The 19,928-nt window shown below is 57.7% G+C and overlaps 1 protein-coding gene across 2 annotated transcripts; it reads right to left on the reverse strand.

Moving 5' to 3' along the window:
* Positions 1 to 10,651: 10,651 nt before the first annotated feature.
* GRASP (general receptor for phosphoinositides 1 associated scaffold protein) lies at positions 10,652 to 18,885 on the reverse strand. Of its 2 annotated transcripts, none has more exons than XM_032293428.1 (8): positions 18,559 to 18,885; positions 16,555 to 16,604; positions 14,897 to 14,951; positions 14,689 to 14,791; positions 12,715 to 12,808; positions 12,551 to 12,617; positions 12,295 to 12,361; positions 10,652 to 11,849 (listed from the first exon to the last, which is right to left on the reverse strand). In XM_032293428.1, exons 1-8 carry the CDS (start codon positions 18,802 to 18,804, stop codon positions 11,344 to 11,346), a joined length of 1,188 nt encoding a protein of 395 aa, XP_032149319.1. In that variant the 5' UTR covers positions 18,805 to 18,885; the 3' UTR covers positions 10,652 to 11,343. The 2 variants fall into 2 exon arrangements, with proteins under 2 accessions (XP_032149319.1, XP_032149328.1); XM_032293437.1 differs by lacking the exon at positions 18,559 to 18,885 and adding an exon at positions 17,064 to 18,530.
* Positions 18,886 to 19,928: the final 1,043 nt, after the last annotated feature.

The following is a 19,928-nucleotide window of genomic DNA, read 5'->3' on the forward strand; positions in this document are numbered from 1 at the left end:
CTATCAGCCCTGCCCAGCCTCTGCACTCTCACCCTCCCTCCACCCTCAGAGGAAGAGCAGGTGTGTCTGCTGCTGCCCCTCCGAGAGAAACTGTGCACATTCCAGAAGCCCCCTCCCAGCTCCTGCGGGCCTAGTTTGGTGGGTGGTTAAGCAGGGCTCAAATACATGTATTCCCAGTGTGGCTTTAGGTGGGCTTTGTACGTCTGATGAGACTCAGTTTTTTGTTTGGGAAATGGAACAATCTATCTCCCTTTGGTGTGGCTGTGACTGTGGGGCTTTAAGAGCACATTCCAGAAGGCAGATTGTCCAGCCCTGTCTATCTGTGTAGCCTTGGGCCAGTTACTTAAGCTGTCCCGGCCTCAGTTTCCCCGTGTAGAACGGGACAGCAATATGACCTACCTCTGAGTTGTTGTGAGGATCCAGTGAGTTTTTATGCATAAAGCACTTAAAGAGTTCCTGGCATGAGGTCAGCACCATGTAAGTGTTGGCTATAATTAGACAATGTTTGGAGATCACTTTCCTCTGCCTTGGCTCCTAATAAGCTCTTGGTGAAAGGTAGTTGTTATTTTTAACTTCTTCCTTCTCCTTCACTGTCTTAATTCCCTTTATAAATCCACCTTCATTTAGCCTTGCAACTCCCTTTAAGTACCTTCACTTCTCTCCTCTTTTGTTGTCAATCTGCTAAACTACCAATAAGGCGTGCATAAATTATATTTGTCCCATGTTTACATTCATACAACATTCTTTCCCATGCACTTCTGTCCCGACCTCACAGCAAACCCGTGAGCGAGCAATGCGGCTCATGTCATTGCCCTCATTTTGAGAGCCTGGAACAGGGTGTGATCTGTCCAGAAGCATCAGCTGCTCAGGGGTGTGTCCAAGCCACCAGTGAGGGTATCCCGACCTCGGGCACCAGAGCACACCAGATGATGCACCCAGGGCGTGCCAGCTCGGTGCTGCCAGGGCAGATTAGCGCAGGGGGCCCTCCTGCTTCCGATCCCAGCTGTGGGAGCGCCCACATTATGGGAGAAGAGGCCTGTGGGCTTTATAAATACCTCCCACCCCAGCAGGAGCCCCAGCGGTCCCCAAGTGCTGTGCGGTAGTGTCCTCTGCTGGAAACAGGCGGTACTGCTGCTTCTTATAAGGGAGGAAGTGGATCCCTTCACATTCACGCAAAAAGCTAACTAGGGCCGCCTATGTGCCAGGCCCTCTTCTAGGAACCACAGAGGGGCAAAGGAACCTCGGAAAGCCCCGACCTTTCATGGAGGTGCCTCCTACGGGAGGGATACAGACAAAAACATATTTAAGAGAATGACACATAACGAGAAGTGCAAGAAAAACAGAGCCGGGTGAGCGGCTTAGCGAACGATAGTGGGCGCTAGCGATACGGATCGGCCAGAGACGGCTTCTCAGAGGAGGCGACAATGTTGCCAGGGACAGGAGCGAAGCGAGGCAGACAGGCCCTTCCCCGGGGAAAGACCATGGAGACACAGGACGAGTGAGAAGGTGCTGAGATGGGGATAGTCGGTATGGAGGAAAAACAACGAGGCCCATGTGGTTAAGGGCAGTGCCGAAAGAGGCCGGGTGCGGTGGCTCACACCTGTAATCCCAGCGCTTTGGGAGGCCGAGGTGGGCGGATCACCTGAGGTCAGGAGTTCGAGACCAGCCTGGCCAATATGGCGAAACCTCGTCTCTACTAAAAACACAAAAATTAGCCAGGCATGGTGGCAGGCGCCTGTAATCCCAGCTACTCTGGAGGCTGAGGCACAAGAATTACTTGAACCTGGGAGGCGGAGGTTGCAGTGAGCCGAGATAGCGCCATTGCACTTCAGCCTGGGCGAAAGGGCGAGACTCTGTCTCGGGGGGGAGGGGAGGAGGGAAGAAGTGAGCAAAGTCCGAGAGATGGAGCCCTTACCACGTAGTGCATGAAGAAGGCAGAGCTCTGGCAGGCTCAGGAAGCAAAAGCAGAGCTGTAATAAGCATGCACTGAGGTGTGTGCGGAGCCTCACCACTGCCTGTGAAGTGGGTATTCCTGGCATTACCGCCGTTTTGTAGAGGAGGAAACTGAGGCTGAGGAAAGCAGAGGTTGTGTGGTTTGCTCCAGGGTGGAAATATAAAGTCACAGAGCAAGGACCTAACTCCAGGTTTGTCTGACTCTAGTTTAGAGCTCCAGAATTGGAGCGAGCCTCCCATCTCAGCCTCTCGAGTAGCCGGGACTACAGACATGTGCCACGACACTCACATCATTTAATTTTTTTTTTTTTTTTTGAGAGGGAGTCTCACTCTGTTGCCAAGGCTGGAGTGTAATGGCACGGTCTTGGCTCACTGCAACCTCCGCCTCTCAGGTTCAAGCAATTCTCCTGCCTCAGCCTCCTGAGTAGCCACCACACCCAGCTAATTTTTGTATTTTTAGTAGAGACATGGTTTCACCATGTTGGCCAGGTTGGTCTTGAACGCCTGACCTCGTGATCTGCCCGTCTCAGCCTTCCAAAGTGTTGGGATTACAGGCGTGAGACACCACGCCCGGCCTCTTAAAATATTTTTATAGAGAAGAGGTCTTGCTATGTTGCTCAGGTTGGTCTTGAACTTCTGCTCAATAGATCTTCAGGCCTTGGCTTCCCAAAGTGCTGGGATTACAGGTGAGCCACCCCTCCTGGCCGAATCCGGGCTTTTAACCATAAGTTAAGCACTTGGAGAGAGAGAAAAACGGCAAGACACAACAGCAGGTAGAGAATAGCCACTAGATATATTTATATCTAGTAAAAACGCTGAAGGCACTCCACTGTCTGGGAGTGACTTAATGCTCTTCTTCCATTGCGGGGCCGGGACAGGGAGAATGGTCGCCACCCCCCGCAGTAGGCAGGAGAGACCGCCCTTAGAGTTGATAACAGCCACACCGCACATTCACAGGCTCCTTTGCGGTTACAAAGTGCCCTTCACTGCTGAGCTTTTGCTCCTCACCACAGCCATTTCACAGGGAAGGAAGCCGAGCCTCAGGGAGGCCGCGACTCCCCCAGAGATAGCCTGTGGCACGGCTGGGGCCGGGGCAGACCTCCACCTGTTCCGAGTCCTGCAGGCGCATGTCCAGGAGAAGGGAGAGCTGGCAGAGAGGTCCAGGAGGGTCTGGGAGCAGGGCCGGGGGCGGGTGACGAGGGTGGCCGTTCCCGAGTCTGCCGGCAGCGGGCGCCACCTCCTCGCAAGTCGGCCGGGCCACGCCCCCTTCCGGGACCCGCCCCTTTGCTGCCGGGACCCACACCACCTAGTGTGGAGCGGCGCGGCGAGCTGGGGTTCGAGGCTATGGGGATGGGAGGGCGGCGGACGGGCTGGGCCGGGGCAGGAGGAGAAGCCGCAGGGGAGGGGCTAGGCCGGGGCAGAAGGAGGAGCCGCTGAGGAGGTCACCGGCGGCCCGGGGTCTGCGCGGGTGAGGGGTCGAGCTTGCGGAGGCGCCCGCGTCTGCGGCTGGGAGCGCTAGCTGGAGGTGGGGCGGGGGCGGGCGAGCGCGAGGGGAAGGTCCCGGCGTGGCTGGCGGCGGTGCTCGACGGCGCCGGGACTTCCTGGGGCGGCGGGACTAGCTGCCTGGGGAGGCGGCGCTGCTGCCTGCTTCCCTCCCAGATCCCAGCAAAGCACAACCCCGGGGCCCCCTCTGCGCTCCCACCCCACTCGCGGCGGCGGCACGCCCGGGAGGGAGCTCTCTCCTGCAGCTCAGCCCGCAGCCTCGCTGCCCCGGGGCTGGCGAGGGTGGAGAGGGAGGACGGCGCCCGGCGGACTCCGGCGGACTCCACCGGAGCGGCACCGCCGGCCCCCAGCTGCTGCAGTCTAGCCCAGGCCTGGAAGGGCAGCCTGCAGCCTCTTGAGCAGCGCGTGGGGCTCCATCCGTCCCGTCTCTCCGAGCTGAGACCCCACTGTGGTCTAGACGGGAACCCGTGAAGAGCAGCCTCCGGCTGTGCGCCCCAACTCCTCTCCCCTCCCCTCGCCCCTGAACACTGGCGACACCCCACCAGCCGGCAGGGGCTGGACACCGTGTTGAGCCCTGCCCCCATCTCCTCCCTCGGCCCCACTCATACCTCCCTCCAACCAAGGCGAGGACACAGATATGTCTGCTGGGAGCCCTGCCCTCTAACAGTTCCCAGTCTGTAGGCAGATGGCCACCATCCATACCAAAGCTTACATCAGGAAGCAGAAAGTGGTTCTGGGGCAGCGGGAGGCGCAGGTCCTTAGCTCCCCGAGAACACACAGCCTCAGGGGGCCGAGTTCGGCCAGTATTTAGAGTCCCAAGGATCTGTGTGGGCGGGAGCTCAAAGGTCTCCAGAATCATCATTCAGCATCCTTTCAATAAAGACTCACTGAGCACCTAGGGTGCTTTAAAAATACCAACGTCCCGGCCCACCCTAGAATTCCTAGATCAGAATCTCAGCAGGGCCAGGAGCGGTGGCTCAAGCCTGTAATCCCAGCACTTTGGGAGGCCAAGTGGGGATTACTTGAGCCCGGGAGTTCGAAGCCTGGCTAACATGGTGAAACCTTGCTACAACAAACACAAAAATTAGCCCGGCATGGTGGCGCACGCCTGTAGTGCCAGCTACTCTGAACGCTGAGGTGGGAGGATCGCTTGAACCAGGACGTTGAGGCTGCGGAGAGCTATGAATACACCACTGCGCTCCAGGTTGGGCAACAGAGCAAGAGCATGTTTTTTTCTTTAGGGGGAGGGGAAGGGAAAAAAAGAATGGCAAGGGTAGGAGTAGGGCCCTATCTGCTGTTAATGTCCCCCAGCCTACTGGCTGTTGCAGCTGCCAATCACTGGTCTTGCGTTATTTGCCCAGAGAGAGTGGCTGGAACCAGACCCTCAGAGTGAGATATGTGGGGCTCCAGAAGATGCTATGTGAGCTGGGACCTGGGTGGGCTGTCACTTTGGGGGTTGCTGAGTGGACCACACCAACGGTGAGTCACCAGAGGCATAAGTGACTCTGTAGGGGAGCAGTGGGGAAAGAGACCCAGAGACAGTATTTGCGTTTTCACTTTTTGCATAAATTTGTATGTTCTCTCCACAAAGGCCAAACTCCAGGATGGAAGGGTCACTGAAGCTTAGGCGGTGTCCCTGACAGCAAACATTCATGTGTCTTAGACAACCTATTGGTCCCTGCTCCTAGGAGGTCCCCATATTGATTGCATGCAAGACCCATCTCTAAAAATGAAAATAAATTATAAATAAATAATAAAAGCACTCTTGCATCTTGCAGTTGAAAAGCATGTTTCCTTCCCGCTGTCAACCCCAGTGCATGAGCTTTCAGACCACACAGGGTCTGTGCAGAGAAGGTATGTTGGTTGGAGTCGTTTAGTCATTAGTTTGATGTTTTGACCTCAACTGCTCATTCATTTATTCAGACCTACCTGTTTTGATCAGTGCAGGGGTTGGGCGGGTGGGATTCCGTCCCTTGGGAGCCCACAGTCTGGGTGGTGGGGTGAGGAGAAGCCATGGAGACCAGAAGCAGTGGGTGTGTGTCCGAGCACTTCATATAAATGGTTATGGGGTTCAGGGGATGCTCCACTTTGTACTAACATGCAGCAAGCTGAGGACGGGCTGAAGAGGTGGGCTCTAAGGAGGGAGGGAGGCTGCTCCCAGCGGCTGGCTGATCAATGGGAGAGCCCTGCTCTGCCCCTATCCACCTGGTATGGTCCAGGCTCTGAGAGGCGCAGTGTTCTGGGGTCCCCACCAGGGGTCAGCACACTGCTGCACTCTGGCTGTTTTACTCTATTAAGGAGCTCTCCTGGGTCCCCCTGGCCCCTCCACAGCCCCCAGTTTTCTTTCTGTCTCACTTCTCTGAGCCCATCACTCCCCAGTATGGTCATTTCATCCATCACATCCGTCACTGCAGGACCAGGCAGCCTCCCAGCCAGCCAGCCTGACGTCTCTCCTGAGCTGGGGAATCCCACAGCCTCCCTCACTTCCCCAGACACATGAGCCCAGGCTGGGCAGCAGAAGGGGCCTCCCGCTGTCCCTCCTCTTCTCCTGCTGCCATCCAGCTCAAGGTCTCGGGTTTGGTTTCCAGGGGAAATGGGAATGTTCGGAGGTTCACTCCGTCTAATAAGTTTTCCCATGTGTGTTAGCAAAGCTCTTCTCCTAGCCCACCTCCCCTGTTCTGTGTACCCCATCAAGTCTCCAGAGCAACCCCCCCACGCTCCCCTTAGATGGGAATGCTCTCCCTCCTCCCTCCAGCACAGCACCAGTGTGCATGGAACCAGGGGCTCTCCGGGCTGGCCCCTCCTCCTGCTGCCCCTGGCACACCTCGGACCTGCCCCTTCAGGTCCTTCCTCTCATATACCCACCATGCCAACACCTCTTTTTCCACAGGTGAGGCCCATAGCCTGAGAAGCTCAGCTCATTCCTCGCCATCCCTTCCACCCTGTCCTCACACCCCTTCCTCCAGGAAGACTTCCCTCTCACCACCCTAGAGACAAACAGGCATGAGAGCATCTTGGCCTTGCCAGGCGTCAGCTCTGCTGCCTTAACCTAACTCTCAGTCTCTTTATCTGCCAAATGGGGAGATATACAGCTCTCTGATGTACTGTGAGGCCTCAGCGAGGTAACGGATGTGGAAATGTTAGCCCACCACATGGGGACACGGAAGTCACCTATCCTTTTCTTGCTTTTTTTAATTTTTTTTTTTTTTTTGAGACGGAGTCTCACTCTGTTGCCAAGGGTGGAGGGGCAGTGGCGCTATCTCGGCTCACTGTAACCTCTGCCTTCCGAGTTCCAGCGATTCTCCTGCCTCAACCTTTCAAGTAATTGGGACTGCAGGTGCCCACCACCACGCCCGGCTAATTTTTCTATTTTTAGAAGAGATGGGGTTTTGCCACGCTGGCCAGGCTGGTCTTGAACTCTTGACCTCAGGTGATCCACCTGCCTTGGCCTCCCAAAGTGCTGGGATTACAGGCATGAACCACCGTGCCCAGCCACCTATCCTTTTCTTGTGGTGCAGCTGACACCCCCATGCCCCCTGCCCCCAGCCTGCTGACAGGAACCTGCCCTTGCTAGGTGCACTGGCTGCCTCTGCTGCTCCCACTGTCCTTGGCTCAGGCAGAGGGGCAAGACCAGGGGATCCTGGGGCACAAACCACTGTGCTGGGGATGTGGGGACAGATGCAGGGCTCTGTGGGGACCTCAGACCAGAACCCTATCTGCAGGGTCATATCCCTCCCCTGACCATGCACAAAACCTGGCGTGGAGGCCACTGTCCTCCCCTGGAATTGTTGGGGGCCCCTTCTGGCCTAGCATGGGAGAGGGGCTCCCACAGAGTTCCCTGAGGCTTTGAGGGGAGCAGAAGGCTGGTGGGAGGTGAAGGAGGGGCGGCGGGGCAGGGGGAATACCGACCACACAATATTCTAAGTCCCTGCTCCTTTTCCCATCCACCCCCACCCCCTCCGCCAAACACGATCCCTGGGTTAATTTTTAGCATCGCAGCTCGCACATTAGTCACTCCCTGTCACCCACCTACACGGCAGGAGGCTGCTGTGCTGGTGCCGTCATCCCATCAGCTGAGAGGTGGGATCCAGCCCCACCCTGGGCACCCCTCACCCTCCCCCGGGAGCACACGACTGGCCAGGAAACCCCATCAGCCTGGGTGAGGGGACACCAACATCACTCCTGGGGCTAGCTACATGGCAGGGAGTAGGGACAGACCGGTGGCCAAGGGACTTGGAATCTACTGGGAGGAGAAATCTAGGGAGGCCCTGCAGCTTCCCACCTCCGCATAAGGTGCCAGGCTATGCCCAGGCAGTTGGTCTCCTGGCAGCCTTGGGCTCTGGGAACAAAGGTGTGAGGGGGCCCTTCCCCTAGACCTGAGCCCCTGGGAGCCAGTGTTTGTTTGTCATTGCCGCAGAGCAGCTGTTCAAACAGGGAGCTTGGGGAAGCTCCATTTTCTTAATCAAATGTCCTCCCTTCCTGGGACTGGGGAGGGCAGGGTGGCCAGGTGCAGGTGCCCTTGCTGGGGCCGCCACCCAGCCCCAAAGGGATTTTGAGAGAAGGGCCTACAGATGCCAGCTACAGATGGAGAAGAAGAGGGGCCATCTCACCCACTCCCTGGGGCTCAGAGGCGGGGAGGTGGTGGTTACCCCTAGGCAGCGTTGGCCCCAAGGAAGCATTCACTCATCAGTGCCCGTTAATGGAGCCCCACCTGTGTGCCAGGCTCTGTTAGGCCCTGGAGGTGCAACTTCAAAAAAGACTGGGTTCCTGCCCTCACAAAGGCACGACAGAAACAAAAGAAGTCAGTGCGATTCCCAATTGGGAGAAAGTGCTATGAAGTAAAAAATAAAATAGACGGGCGCGGTGGCTCAAGCCTGGAATCCCAGCACTTTGGGAGGCCGAGGCGAGTGGATTACCTGAGGTCAGGAGTTCAAGACCAGCCTGGCCAACATGGCAAAACCCTCTCTCTACTAAAATTACAAAACTTAGGCAGGTGTGGTGGTGGGTGCCTGTAATTCCAGCTGCTTGGGAGGCTGAGGCAGGGGAATCCCTTGAACCCAGGAGGTGGAGGTGGCAGTGAGCTGAGATTGTGCCATTGCACTCCAGCCTGGGTGACAAGAGTGAAACTCCATCTCAAAACAACAACAACAACAACAAACCCAGCAGACTCAAGATAAAGAATAATGGGGTCAGGGAACTACTTCAGATCTGATCAGGCAAACCTCTTTGAGGAGCTGATGTTTTAGCTGAAGCACGAGGATGGAGCAATCAGTCCTGCAAAGAGTATTCCAGGCAGAGAAGAAAGCACGGGCGAAGGCCAGAGGCAGGAGGGAGCTTGGCATATTTGAGGAATAGGAGCAGAAAGGGTAGTGTGGCTTAGATGTAACAAGTGACATGGAAGGAGAAACAATTTGAGATCAGACGGAGAGGCAGGGACCAGATTCTGGAGGGGTTCATGGAGGGCATCGAGAGACATAAGTGCAGAGGTTGGGCACTGCACAAAAGGCTTCCAGTTACCAAACTGTTGGGCCTGTGTGGCTGCTGTCAGCCTGGAGAAAGGGATGCTATGTTATGTGTCTCCCAGGAGGGACGTGTTATGGATAGGCCATGGTAAAGAGTTTGGACCTTATTCTTTTATTCCAGGGAAAGACATAACAGGTTTAAGCAGAGGAGGCTTGTGATCCAGTTTCCTTTTTGAAAAGATCACCCTGACTGCTGTGTGCAGAAAGGATGCTCAAGGAGCAAAAGAAGAAACAGAAATGGGACCCTCTCAGAAGGCAAGAACCATGGTGCAGGACAGGCAGGGAGGGTCTGCTCAGACCTCTCTCAAAGCCGCCCCCTGCCTGCTGGTTACTGCCCAGGAGGAGCACTGGAGCAGGGACCTCAAGTCCCAGGCCCAGGTCTGCCACTAGCTTGCTGTATGACACCAGGCAGGTCACTTCAAGGAAGGTCGTGACCATCACTTGGAGATGCATGAGCACACTCTATTCTAGCACACACTGCCTTGAGGGTCTACCATGTGCTAGGATCAGGCAAGAATAAAGCAGTGAAGACAGAAAAGGCTTCTGAGCCCTACTGCAAGAAGCGTGCATCCTCCCAGGTGGGGAGGGCAGGCAAAGATAAACCCATAAAAGTCAAGACAGTCTCAGATTGCGATGAGTATACAACAGCGCTGTCACAGAGGAGGCTATGACTGTATTTTCCACTGGGTGGGAAGGTCTTTGGAAGGCAGGGCTGAGGACTGAAGTGTACCAGGTACAGCCAGCAGCACAGTCAAAGCAGGGAGAAGCAGAGGCTGGCAAGGGTCAGAATCTCATTCTGGAAGGCAGGCGTGGTGAGTCAAGCATGTGATCTCAACATTTTGGGAGGCTAAGGCGGGCAGATCATGTGAGGTCAGGAGTTTGAAACCAGTTTGGCCAACATGGTGAAACTCCGTCTCTACTAAAAATACAACAATTAGGCCTGGCACGGTGGCTCACACCTGTAATCCCAGCACTTTGGGAGGCCTTGGCAGGCCGAGCATGAGGTCAAGAGATCGAGACCATCTTGGCCAACATGGTGAAACCCTGTCTCTACTAAAAATACAAAAATTAGCTGGGTTTGGTGGTACGCACCTGGTAGTCCCAGCTACTTGGGAGGCTGAGGCAGGAGAATTGCTTGAACCCGGGAGACAGAGGTTGCAATGAGCCAAGATTGAGCCACTGCACTCCAGCCTGGGTGACAGAGGGAGACTCCCATCTCAAAAAAACAACAACAAAAAACTCATCCTGGGAGTATTGGAAACCACAGAAGAGTTCTAGAACAACAGAGTAATCTGTGATGGGGCCCATCACAGGCCAGGTGGATAATGGCTCAGGTCCCTTCAGATCTGGCTTGTGCCCCTCAAGGCAGACCTCAGAGGCTGGGAGGAAAGGCTTGCCAAGCACATGTATTTCTATAGGGATGGTTAAGTACTTGAGGCAAGCCTTGGCCACCAGCTGCTGTGGGTATTTGGGGAGGGAGGCTCAAGTTCTGAAGTGTGGGGCCTCCAGCTCAGGCCTGTACATGTAAATTTAAATCTCCCAGACTATTTCCCTGGCTTCAGGCTGCAAGAAAATAACATGTGCGTTTGTGTTGGGGGTGGGTGGTTGGAATGGAGGAGTCAGAGCTTGTCCCACCCCAATCCTTCCCCTCAGGCAGTCACCACACTGACACAGATGCAAAAAACCATCCATTTTATACAGCTTGTGGTTCAGAAGCAACAATATGTAGAACGGTGGAACAGTCTGTGCTGTCCCCACCCCACCTGAACTTGCCGGTTCCTGTCCCCCAAGGGGCACAGAACACAGACCCCCTGCCCGGCAGGACCCGACTTAGTTACAAGCCCCTGGGAGGGGCCAAGCCCTTAGGGGTCAAGGCCAGGACGCAGGAGGCCCAGCACCTGATGCCCCTCGGGGCCCACTGGGTCAGGGAACGGTGTGTGTGGAGGGTGGGGGGTCAGCCCACCATGGGCCATTTCTCCCCAAGGCTAAGGGCGGGGGAGCAAGTAAAGCTGAGGAGAGGGCTTCGTGGGACAGGGTTCCCACCCCCTGCTGGGAGGGTGTTCCAGGATACCCCACAAGGCACTACAGTTGAGACTGTAGGCGAGCACCCCCATCTTTGGCCCCCGATTGCCTGGGTTTCCCCCTGCCCCCAGCTCCCACTGTGGCTTAGTGAAAGAGAAGGGAAGGGCCTGGGCCCCCCACTCCCTCAGCAGACACCAGCCGGAACAGACCAGAAGGGGCGGGGCTCGCAAGGACCCTCTCCCGCTGCTCTGGGCTCCTGGGGTCCTCTTGGCCCGGCCTCCCCCTCTTTCAGCGCTGGCTGTTGCGAATAAATAAATAAATACCTCCCTGCCCGCCCCCGCCCCTACAGCTGGCTCTCCTCCTCCTCCAGGGAGCGGTTGAGTCCGGGGATGAACTTGAGCAGCCGCCGGCGGAAGCTGCGGTACTTGGTTTTGCGCAGGCCGGGGCCGCACAGGACCTGCTCGCGGGCCTCAGTCCAGAGCGCGCCTGGCGCGCCCCCGCCTCCGCCCCCGCAGGGGCCCGCGCACCGCACACTGGCGCTGCGGCTCAGCGCGGCCCGCGCCCCGGGGCCCGGCCCCACAGCAGGGGTATCGGCGGGGCCCGGGCCTAGGGCGCGGGCCGGGGGCGGCAGAGGCGGCAGCGCCGGCGGCTCGGAGTCCCCGAAGAAGCACGTGTGGTAGACGGCGTCGTCGGTGTCGCCCCTGGTCCGCCGGGCGCCTCCGCGGGGACGCCCGGGCACGGCGAGCAGAGGCCCGAAGGGCAGCGAGCCCGGGAGCAGGCCCGCGCCATACAGGCAGGAGCGCACCGACTCCAGCGTGTCGTAGATGCTGGGGTCCTTCACCACCAGGCCTGCGTGGAGACGGGGGAGGCGGTGGGGGGCGGGTCAGGCCTGGGCGGTGGTGTCCTCCGCAAAGGCTCGGAGGGCCTAGGCGAGGCATCTCCACTCCGTCCTGCTGACCCTCTGTGTGGCCCTGGCCGGGCACAGACCTGAGCCCCTACTTCCCTCACCCGCAAATCAGAAATGATCACTCAGATCCTTATGGGCGTCGCTTAGCACATAAGACCCTCCGAAAGAATTGACACAGACTGAGCCCTGGTGTTCCCCTCTGTGAAGTGAAGATGACACTATCTGTTACTTACCTGCAGAGGGCTAGTGTGAGAATAGCCAGAAACGTGGGTACGGCAGTATCCAAAGTAGTAGCTCAACAAACCTTGCTTAACTTTAGAGGTTTGCTAGTAAACCTTTCTTTACTAGAGCCCACCAGTTCCGAGGAGGAAGCGCAGACCTACTCACCATGCACCAGCCGCTGCTCCTGCACCATTAGGGACCTGTACTCTCCCCACTTCTCATACAGGGTTTGCTGCAAGAGACAACCACCACCCCACTGTCACGAACTAGCAGGAAACCAGCAGGACATAGGTACAGATAAGGGATCAGGGAGTAGACAGCAGAAACCTTCGGTTTAAAGGAGATTCGGATATAAATGACCACCCCACAGGGTAGGCGCTTGGGAAGAGGAGGGTGGAGGTTAGACGTTATCTGCGCCTACCTTCAGGTACTGCAGACGAGCCTCCAGTTCCGCCTTCCGAATTGACGTTCCGTACAGAGTTTCCAATCTGAGATTGGGGAATCAAAGGTCGAGTGAGCCACAGGCTGAGGAAATACCAAGAGGCTGAGCTCCGGAGTCCTCAGGCATGCAGCTCCCAGACATACCTGAGAACGTTGCCTGATGCTTTAATGATGTCCACAATCTCTCGATGCCGGATGCCTTCCACATTCAGGCCATTGACGCTGGCAATGGTGTCCCCTGCCAGGCGGACATAGGGGTTAGATTTGCTCCAGGGGGCATGTTAGAATTCCAGCCTCCTACCTTAGTCAGAAAGGGGAGGAGGAGGGTAGTAACTCCAAGGAATGCTCCTCAACTCCCTCCTCCAACTTCTCATGGTTCTAGGTGGCCCTCCTCTGACATCTCTCGTACCCGATCCAAACACACAGAACCACAGCCATTCTTCTGGGCCTCTAGTGAACCCCAGCCAAAGGACAGGGACCTCATACACCTAGCACCCTCACTCCACCCTCGAGAAGCTCTGTCCCAAAGCTAAGCCCACCCAGGACCCTGGGCTGTCCTCAGAGTTGGTTATTTCTGTCCAGTCCACGCTGGCCATGAGACCCAGTCAAAATTCAGGGAGGGGCAGGTGGGCAGCACCTCGATAGGAACTGACCCTGGCCCCAGGAATGGCAGAGCCTCATGGAGCCACAGAGAATCAACCTCTGGTGGTGAGAGGGAAGCACAGGGAATGCCTGGCCCCGCACACTGCAGAGCCTCCCAACCTCAGGCACAGGTGCCCAGTCTCAGGGCCCCTTTCCCATCTGTAAAAAGGGTATGGATCCCTGCTGTGGCTGCTTCAGGGACGACAGGGAGGGAGGGTGGATGTGAAACTGCCTTGTGAAGTTGTGGTATACCACCTGGCTACTGCTATGGTTTAAATATGGTTTGTCCCCAAAACTCAGGTTGAGGCTTCATCCCCAATGTAACAGTGTTGAGAGATGGTAGGACCTTCCTTCAAGAGGCATTTGGGCCATGAAGGATCCGCCCTCATGAAGGGATTCATGCTGTTTTGGGGAGTGAGTTCTTGCTCTGGCAGGACTGGTTTAGTTACCTGCAGAGTGGGTGGCTATAAAGCAAGATCACCCGTGTTTTGTCTCTTTCACATGTACCTACCTGCCACTCTTGCAGGCGCTCCTGCCACGAGCTGCCATCCATCATGTCAGAACGCAGCATGAGGCCCTCACCCAGTGCGGCCTCCCAGTCTTGAACTTCCCAGCCTCCAGAACTATGAGCTAAATAAACCTCTCTTCTTTATAATCACCCAATCTCAGGTATTCTGTTACGGTAACAGAAAATGGACTAAGAGAGCTAGCAAGAGCTGCTGGTGAGTGGGAGGGAGGTAGGGGCTTAGGGGCAAAGATGGTGGAGCAGGGATTGATTCATATAGTTTCAGGCTGCCCTTCCTGGAACATGGGGACTCTAGATCTGCTCAATCCAGGGTCTCCTACTGAGGCATAATTTCCTTGTTAGAGGAAGTAACATATTGCTTTGGGAGGCAGAGGCAGGAGGAGGATCGCTTCAGCACAGGAGTTCAAGGTTATCTTGAGTTATGTAATTATGCCACTGCACTTCAGCCTTGGTGACAGAGTGAGGCCCTGTCTCTTAAAAAAAATGTTTTTAATTTTTTTAAAGGGAGTAACATCGGTTCCTCAGTGCTGGGCCTATCTGGGGGCAGGACTGGCCTGCTCTCCAATCTCAAGCAGAGCTAATGGATTGTCACTTCCTCCCCGGCTCCTGCCCGTGCTGACTGCCAGGCTGCTGGGAGGAAGCAGAGCAGCAGCAGCAGCAGCAGCAGCGTCCACCATTAATTAGGCCCTGGCTCTGTTCCCAGGGAATCCCCCTGCTGCACTGTGATGTTTGGATGCATTATTACCCCCATTTTATAGATGGGACTATGCAAGACCACACAGTACATGGCAAATTTGCCTAGATCCAAAGCCCAGGTTCTATCCATTCTTCTTTCTGGCTTGTGAAAGAAGGAGGAGGAAAAGGAACAGGTTTCAGGAGAGATTTCTCACCCTCTCTGCTTGGGAGGTCCTATCCCCTTCCCAGACCCCTGTCCTGGGCCCAGGCCCCACCTGGTGTGAGCCCAGCCAGCTGGGCAGGGCTAGACTCATGAACTCGGCAGACAAAGGTCACCATTTCCACGCGCTGCTCCTCCCGGTGGTGAAGGCCATAAGTCTGTAATGGACAAGGGGACCCTCAGCTCAGGGTTGGGGCAAGTCCATTCATCCCTCAGGCTGGCCATCTACCCCCCACTCCGCCCCCATGTGCAGTTTCTTCCACCTGGATCTCAAAGCCAAAGGTCTGGTTATCCTCCTTCTCCAACGTCAGCACTTTCCTGCAAGAGACACAGGGGTCAAGTCTATCAGGATTAAAAGGTGTAGCAGTCCTGGAGCCTGGGTCTCCCTGGATACTGGTGGCTGGTCTAGAATATTCCAGCAGGACTCACTCCAGTGACAGTTCAGTCTCATCACAGAGTATAGGAATGTCTTTCCCATACCTAGCTGAAATCAGCCTCGTGGAGCCACAGAGAACCAATCCAGCCTCTAGAGGTGGGAGGGAGGCACAGAGAAGGGCCGGTCCCCTGTGGGATGGGCCCACTGAGTTTTTCAGCCATATCCCAGCTTTCCAGTGAGCCCCACAGTACCACTTACTGAGCTGAGGCCCCAGATTCAGTCACAGCCTGGAGCCTCCTCTGCTCCACAGCTTTGGGGAGAGAGGACAGGCCCCACCCCCAGAGGCCAGTCACGAGGCTCAGCAAGACCACAGCTGCTCCTCCCAGCTGCGCTGGGGCCAGCCCACCAGATGTGGGGGCTGGGGGAGGGGAGCCTCAAGGCCGCCCCTTCCCGCACTGAAGGCCTGCCCGCTGGACACAATGGTCTGGAGCCGCTCCAGATCCTCGCCTGCTGGGGGAGCCCAGAGTTTCCTCTGCCCACTCCTACCCCCTTCCTTCCCACCCAGCCAGAGGCAGAGTTAAAGCAGCCTCCAAAGTCCCCTTCAAGTAGCTCAGCCTCGGAAAGGCCCTGGAGACCAGGCTCCTCCGCTCCCAGCTTGACCCAGTTACTCCCCAAATGCTGAGCAGCAGCTCCCCACTCCAACCCGAGCCCCTCTAGCTCTGAACAGCAGCCCTTTCCACTCTCTGTGCTATTGGGGCAGGGAGCAGGGTAGCTACCCCAATGTTCTAGGGTTTTCTGGAAGGGTCAACAAACTTTTTCTGTGAAGGGCCAGAGGGTAAATATTTTAGGCTTTCTTTGTAGGCCCTTTATGACCTCTGTCATATACCGTTCCTTGTTTTTATTTTTATAACTCTTTAAAAATTACCAGCTCAAGGGCCAAACAGGCCAATCTGGCCAGCAGGCCACAGTTTGCTGAAAGTAAGGCCCAAATCGGGAATGGGACATGAGTAGAGAGGGGAAACTGTGGGGTCCCACGGCCTGGAGTCAGCACCTACTTTGGCCCACACTCAGATCCCTCCAGAGAGGGCTGCCACAGGCTGGGACCAGAAGACGACTGACATTCTGGAGGCAGGGGTAGCCAGCCCCAAGCAGCTGGACACAGCCTGGCTAAGGTCTGGGCCCGTGGGGTTTGCCGAGGCTGGGAGGGATTGGGGACCCGAGGATGCCTCTGTTAGGACATTCCCCACAGACTTTGCCTACACCCCCTCCCACCTCCCACACCCAGTTCATCCAGCTCTCCCCAGGGAGGGGTAACTGGCAAGGACTGGGGGTGGGTTGAAGAGCACCTAATGACTCAAAAGTCCCCACCTCCTTTCTCTGCCACCTGATTCACACAGCCTACACCCCCACCTGCCCCTCACTCCCAGCGGGGGAGCCATGCTTAAAGGATAGGAGAATGACTAGGCTGAGATGCTGTCCTGGCACCCCCCAACCCAGCACCTCACCCCTTTGGACCATGGCAGGGGCTGGGTGCTGGTGACTCACCGCTGCTGTTCAGGACTCTGGCTGAGATTCTTCCAGCGGAATCCTGAGCCCTGGTGGGAAGATGGTCAGGAAGGAGCAGGTGAAGCAGGGCTGTCCTTGAGCAGATGCTGAGACCTCTATCCTGGGAGAGCTCACGCCTGGGCTCCAGCTCTGGACACAGCGACCCACTTCCTGTCTCCCCCTTCCCAACTCCACATCCGAACCTTCATGGATGCTGGTGGAACTATCTGCCAAGTGCCACTACTGGTACCACTCCTCAGCTTTCTCTACAGGCCTTACCTTCACATCTGGGACTGCAGGGACACAGCCATCCTCCCGAGTTCCAGATCCATGAACCTCTAAGCCCTTGCTGGTTTCTACGCTGGCAGCGGGTGGGGAGATCATCATTCTAGAATGGTCTCCACCCCTAGGGCCCATATCTGTAGAGGTTCAGGCCATCCAGACTCCCACAGCTGGGGCAGGGGCTCTCCCCCAGTGAGATTCAGAGGACAGGGGTCCCCTGAGCTCACCTATCAAGGTGCTCTGAGGACCCTCTGCCAATTGGGTCTCTCCATCTAATTCTCAGCTACAGACCATGGCTTGGGAGGGCTGGGGTCAGGGACCCTGGCCTGAAGGGCTGGCAATCCCAGCCAGAATGTGGGAACAGAGGTGACAGGTCTCCTCAGGTACAGGCTGTTTAAGGGACAAGCAGTGGATCTCAGCTGCAGGTGACCAGCTGTGCCAGATACACCTGAGTCTCTCTCCATTGCCATATATTTTGTGCTTTCTGGGACAAAACATCTTAGATATCAAATTTGTCAGTAAGTCTCACTATACTTAAGGAGAGAGTTGGGAGTCCTTTTGGAGGAGAAGGATGAGAGATAAAGGTTCCTGTCTCTTCAGGGTCCTTGATAAGCCAGTCTCTCACCCTCCCCAACTTTTTGGTCCTTGGAGGAAGTCTAGTCCCAGAGCAGCCCTTTTCCTTGGTGCCTGTGCGGCCCAGGGCCTTTCTGGTCTGTGCCTTTGCTAACTCTCCTCCCAAGCTGCCCAAGGCAAGGAAGAGAAAGGCCAGAACCAGACTGGCCTCAGGGGTGGGGACAATTCCCAAATGGCCAGGGAGGAAGGACTGGGCAGCACAGAGAGACCCCTTTGTCTTTCAACATGATTTTCATAAAATGCAAATTTTCAACAAGCTGTTCATTGTGTGGGGGCTAGCTGGGGGCCAGGGGCAAAGGAGGGCGACTGGGTGAGGAAAGGCCACCAGGCCCCTCTCCTTAACCTGGTCTTGTGTCCGTTCGGAGCCTCAGGTCCCCTGGGGCCAGGGGAAGAGGCTGGCGGAGGGGGACTCAGAGGTGGGCGCGGCCCGCATCCTTCCTGCCCCGCGGGCGCCCTGCGACCCCTCCCACTGCGTCCGGTTCCGGCAGAAGTCCAGGGAGCCGTGGCCCTCACACCTCGCACGTCAGACGTGGGGCCAGACGGCAGGCCCCGAGCCCAGGAATCGGGGAGTCCCCTCGGAAGGGTGTGCTCTCAGGAGTCAGCGGCGCCCCACGCACTTCCTCAGCATAAGGCACGCGGCGCAGCCACCGGCCCGCTTCTCCCACCCAGGCCCCTCTCTGGGACCTTCAACTTGTCAGGGGTTGTCGCTGCCCCAGACTGAAGGAGGAGCTCAGGCGAGGGGGTCCTGGGGACCCAGGACACCTGGCCACCGGGAGGCGGGGCATGGGGGACAGAAAGCCAGATGAAGCGAGTAGAAGGGGGATGCTGGGAGGAGTCTAGGAGGGAGAGAGGGGGCGCTATGGGGTGGCGCGCTTGGGGCGCGCAGTTGAGAGCCACGGAGCCTGGGCGCGGTGTGCAGGCGAGGGCCACGGCCTTGGGAGCAGCGGGGGCCGCGGGGAGTAGAGGGAGACAGCGGGCCGGGGAAGAAAGTGGAGGACTCCGCCTAGCAGAGGGCACTGCGGGGTCAGCAGGCCCTGCGGGGGGGTGGAGTGGGGCTGAGCAGGTCCCGAGGGCGGGCGGGGGACGCACCTTTCGGCGGGGCAGGGTGCCCCCGGACACAGCGAGGGCGCGGTACAGCTCGGAAGGGTGGCAGTCCTCCAGTGCCGCGTACAGCTCATCCGCTGGGGGTCCAGGGGTGGCGGCTGCGGCAGGGGGTCCCGGGGTCCGGGCCGGAGCGGCGGGCGCGACTTCCGAGTCGGGGGCCCGGGCGGCGGGGTCCGGGGCGGCCGCCGCCTCCTCCTTCTGCTGCAGCTTCCTGAGTCGGCGGAGGGTCATGGCTCCGGCGCCGGGCGCCCCTCGGAGACGGGACTGGCTTCGCTTGGAGGGGCTGGCGGCGGCTTGGGGATGCCAGCAGGGCGGGCGGCGGGTCGCCTCCCTATATAGGTTCCGAGAGCGGGGCGGGGTTGGGGCGGACCGGGAGCGGCCTCGGTTGGCCTCGCCCCCAGCGCGCAGGGCCCACCCCCCGGGGCGCCGTAGCCCTGGAGCCCCGCCCACGGCGCTCGACGGCCCGGGAACCCGCGGGAGCTGGGCGCTCGGTGGGGGAAACCGAGCCGCCGATGCGAGGGGGCGACGAGGCCCGGGGGCGGGACGAGGCCCCGGGGCGGGGCTCGGGGCTACGTGATACCTGGAGGGGCCTGTGAAGGGACATTGCGCAAGTTTGAAATTTTGGGATCGAATAGCTCTGGCGATTCATGGAGGGGGGCATGATTAGAGGTCACAGTAAGAAGCTTGGGGAGGTGGGGAGAATCAGGGAGATCCAGGGGTCTGCAGGAGAGTCTAGTGCAGGGAGAGGCAGCGGGGCTGCGCAGGAGTAGGGGTGGAGACCCGACGGAGGAGAGAGGAAACTCCCTGAACTGACTGCGCAGAAGCCCCCAGGGAGTGAGAGGGCCCAGGATTTTCCCTTGACACAGCTGCCCCAGAAGAGCTGAAAGAGGCTGCCCCTTCTCACCCCCGTACCCAGGTCTAGGAGAAAGGGAAGCGGTGGAAACTCGGAAAGCAGTAGGCTTAATTCTGGACTGTCCCCTCCGCGGGGCTGGAGTGGTCCCTGCCGCATACACCTTTCCTCAGCTCCTGATACCGGGCCCTGATCCCGCTTCCCAGCAGACAGATGCTTACTATGGACTTGACTCAGGAGGCTGGGATGAGCCCAGGCTGAGTGGGAGTTCAGCGCTAGGGGGATGGCCATACTCAGCTGTTCTCTGACCCCATCTTAGGGACCATCCCCCAGGCTGTTACCATGGCTGCCAAGCGGTTGGAGAGGCGGGAATGGCCCAGCCGAAGTCTCTGTCGTCAGTGGTGCCCGAATAAGAAGTGAGAGGAGGAAGTGGAAGGCAGCGTCTGGTGTCTAAAGAGCGGCTAGCCACCACAGGGCGTCAGCAGCACAAGCTGGGGACTCCATG

This window comes from Sapajus apella, unplaced genomic scaffold (assembly GCF_009761245.1).
Source record: "Sapajus apella isolate SASKATOON/1434 unplaced genomic scaffold, GSC_monkey_1.0 scaffold2, whole genome shotgun sequence".
NCBI classification, from domain to species: Eukaryota; Metazoa; Chordata; class Mammalia; order Primates; family Cebidae; genus Sapajus; species Sapajus apella.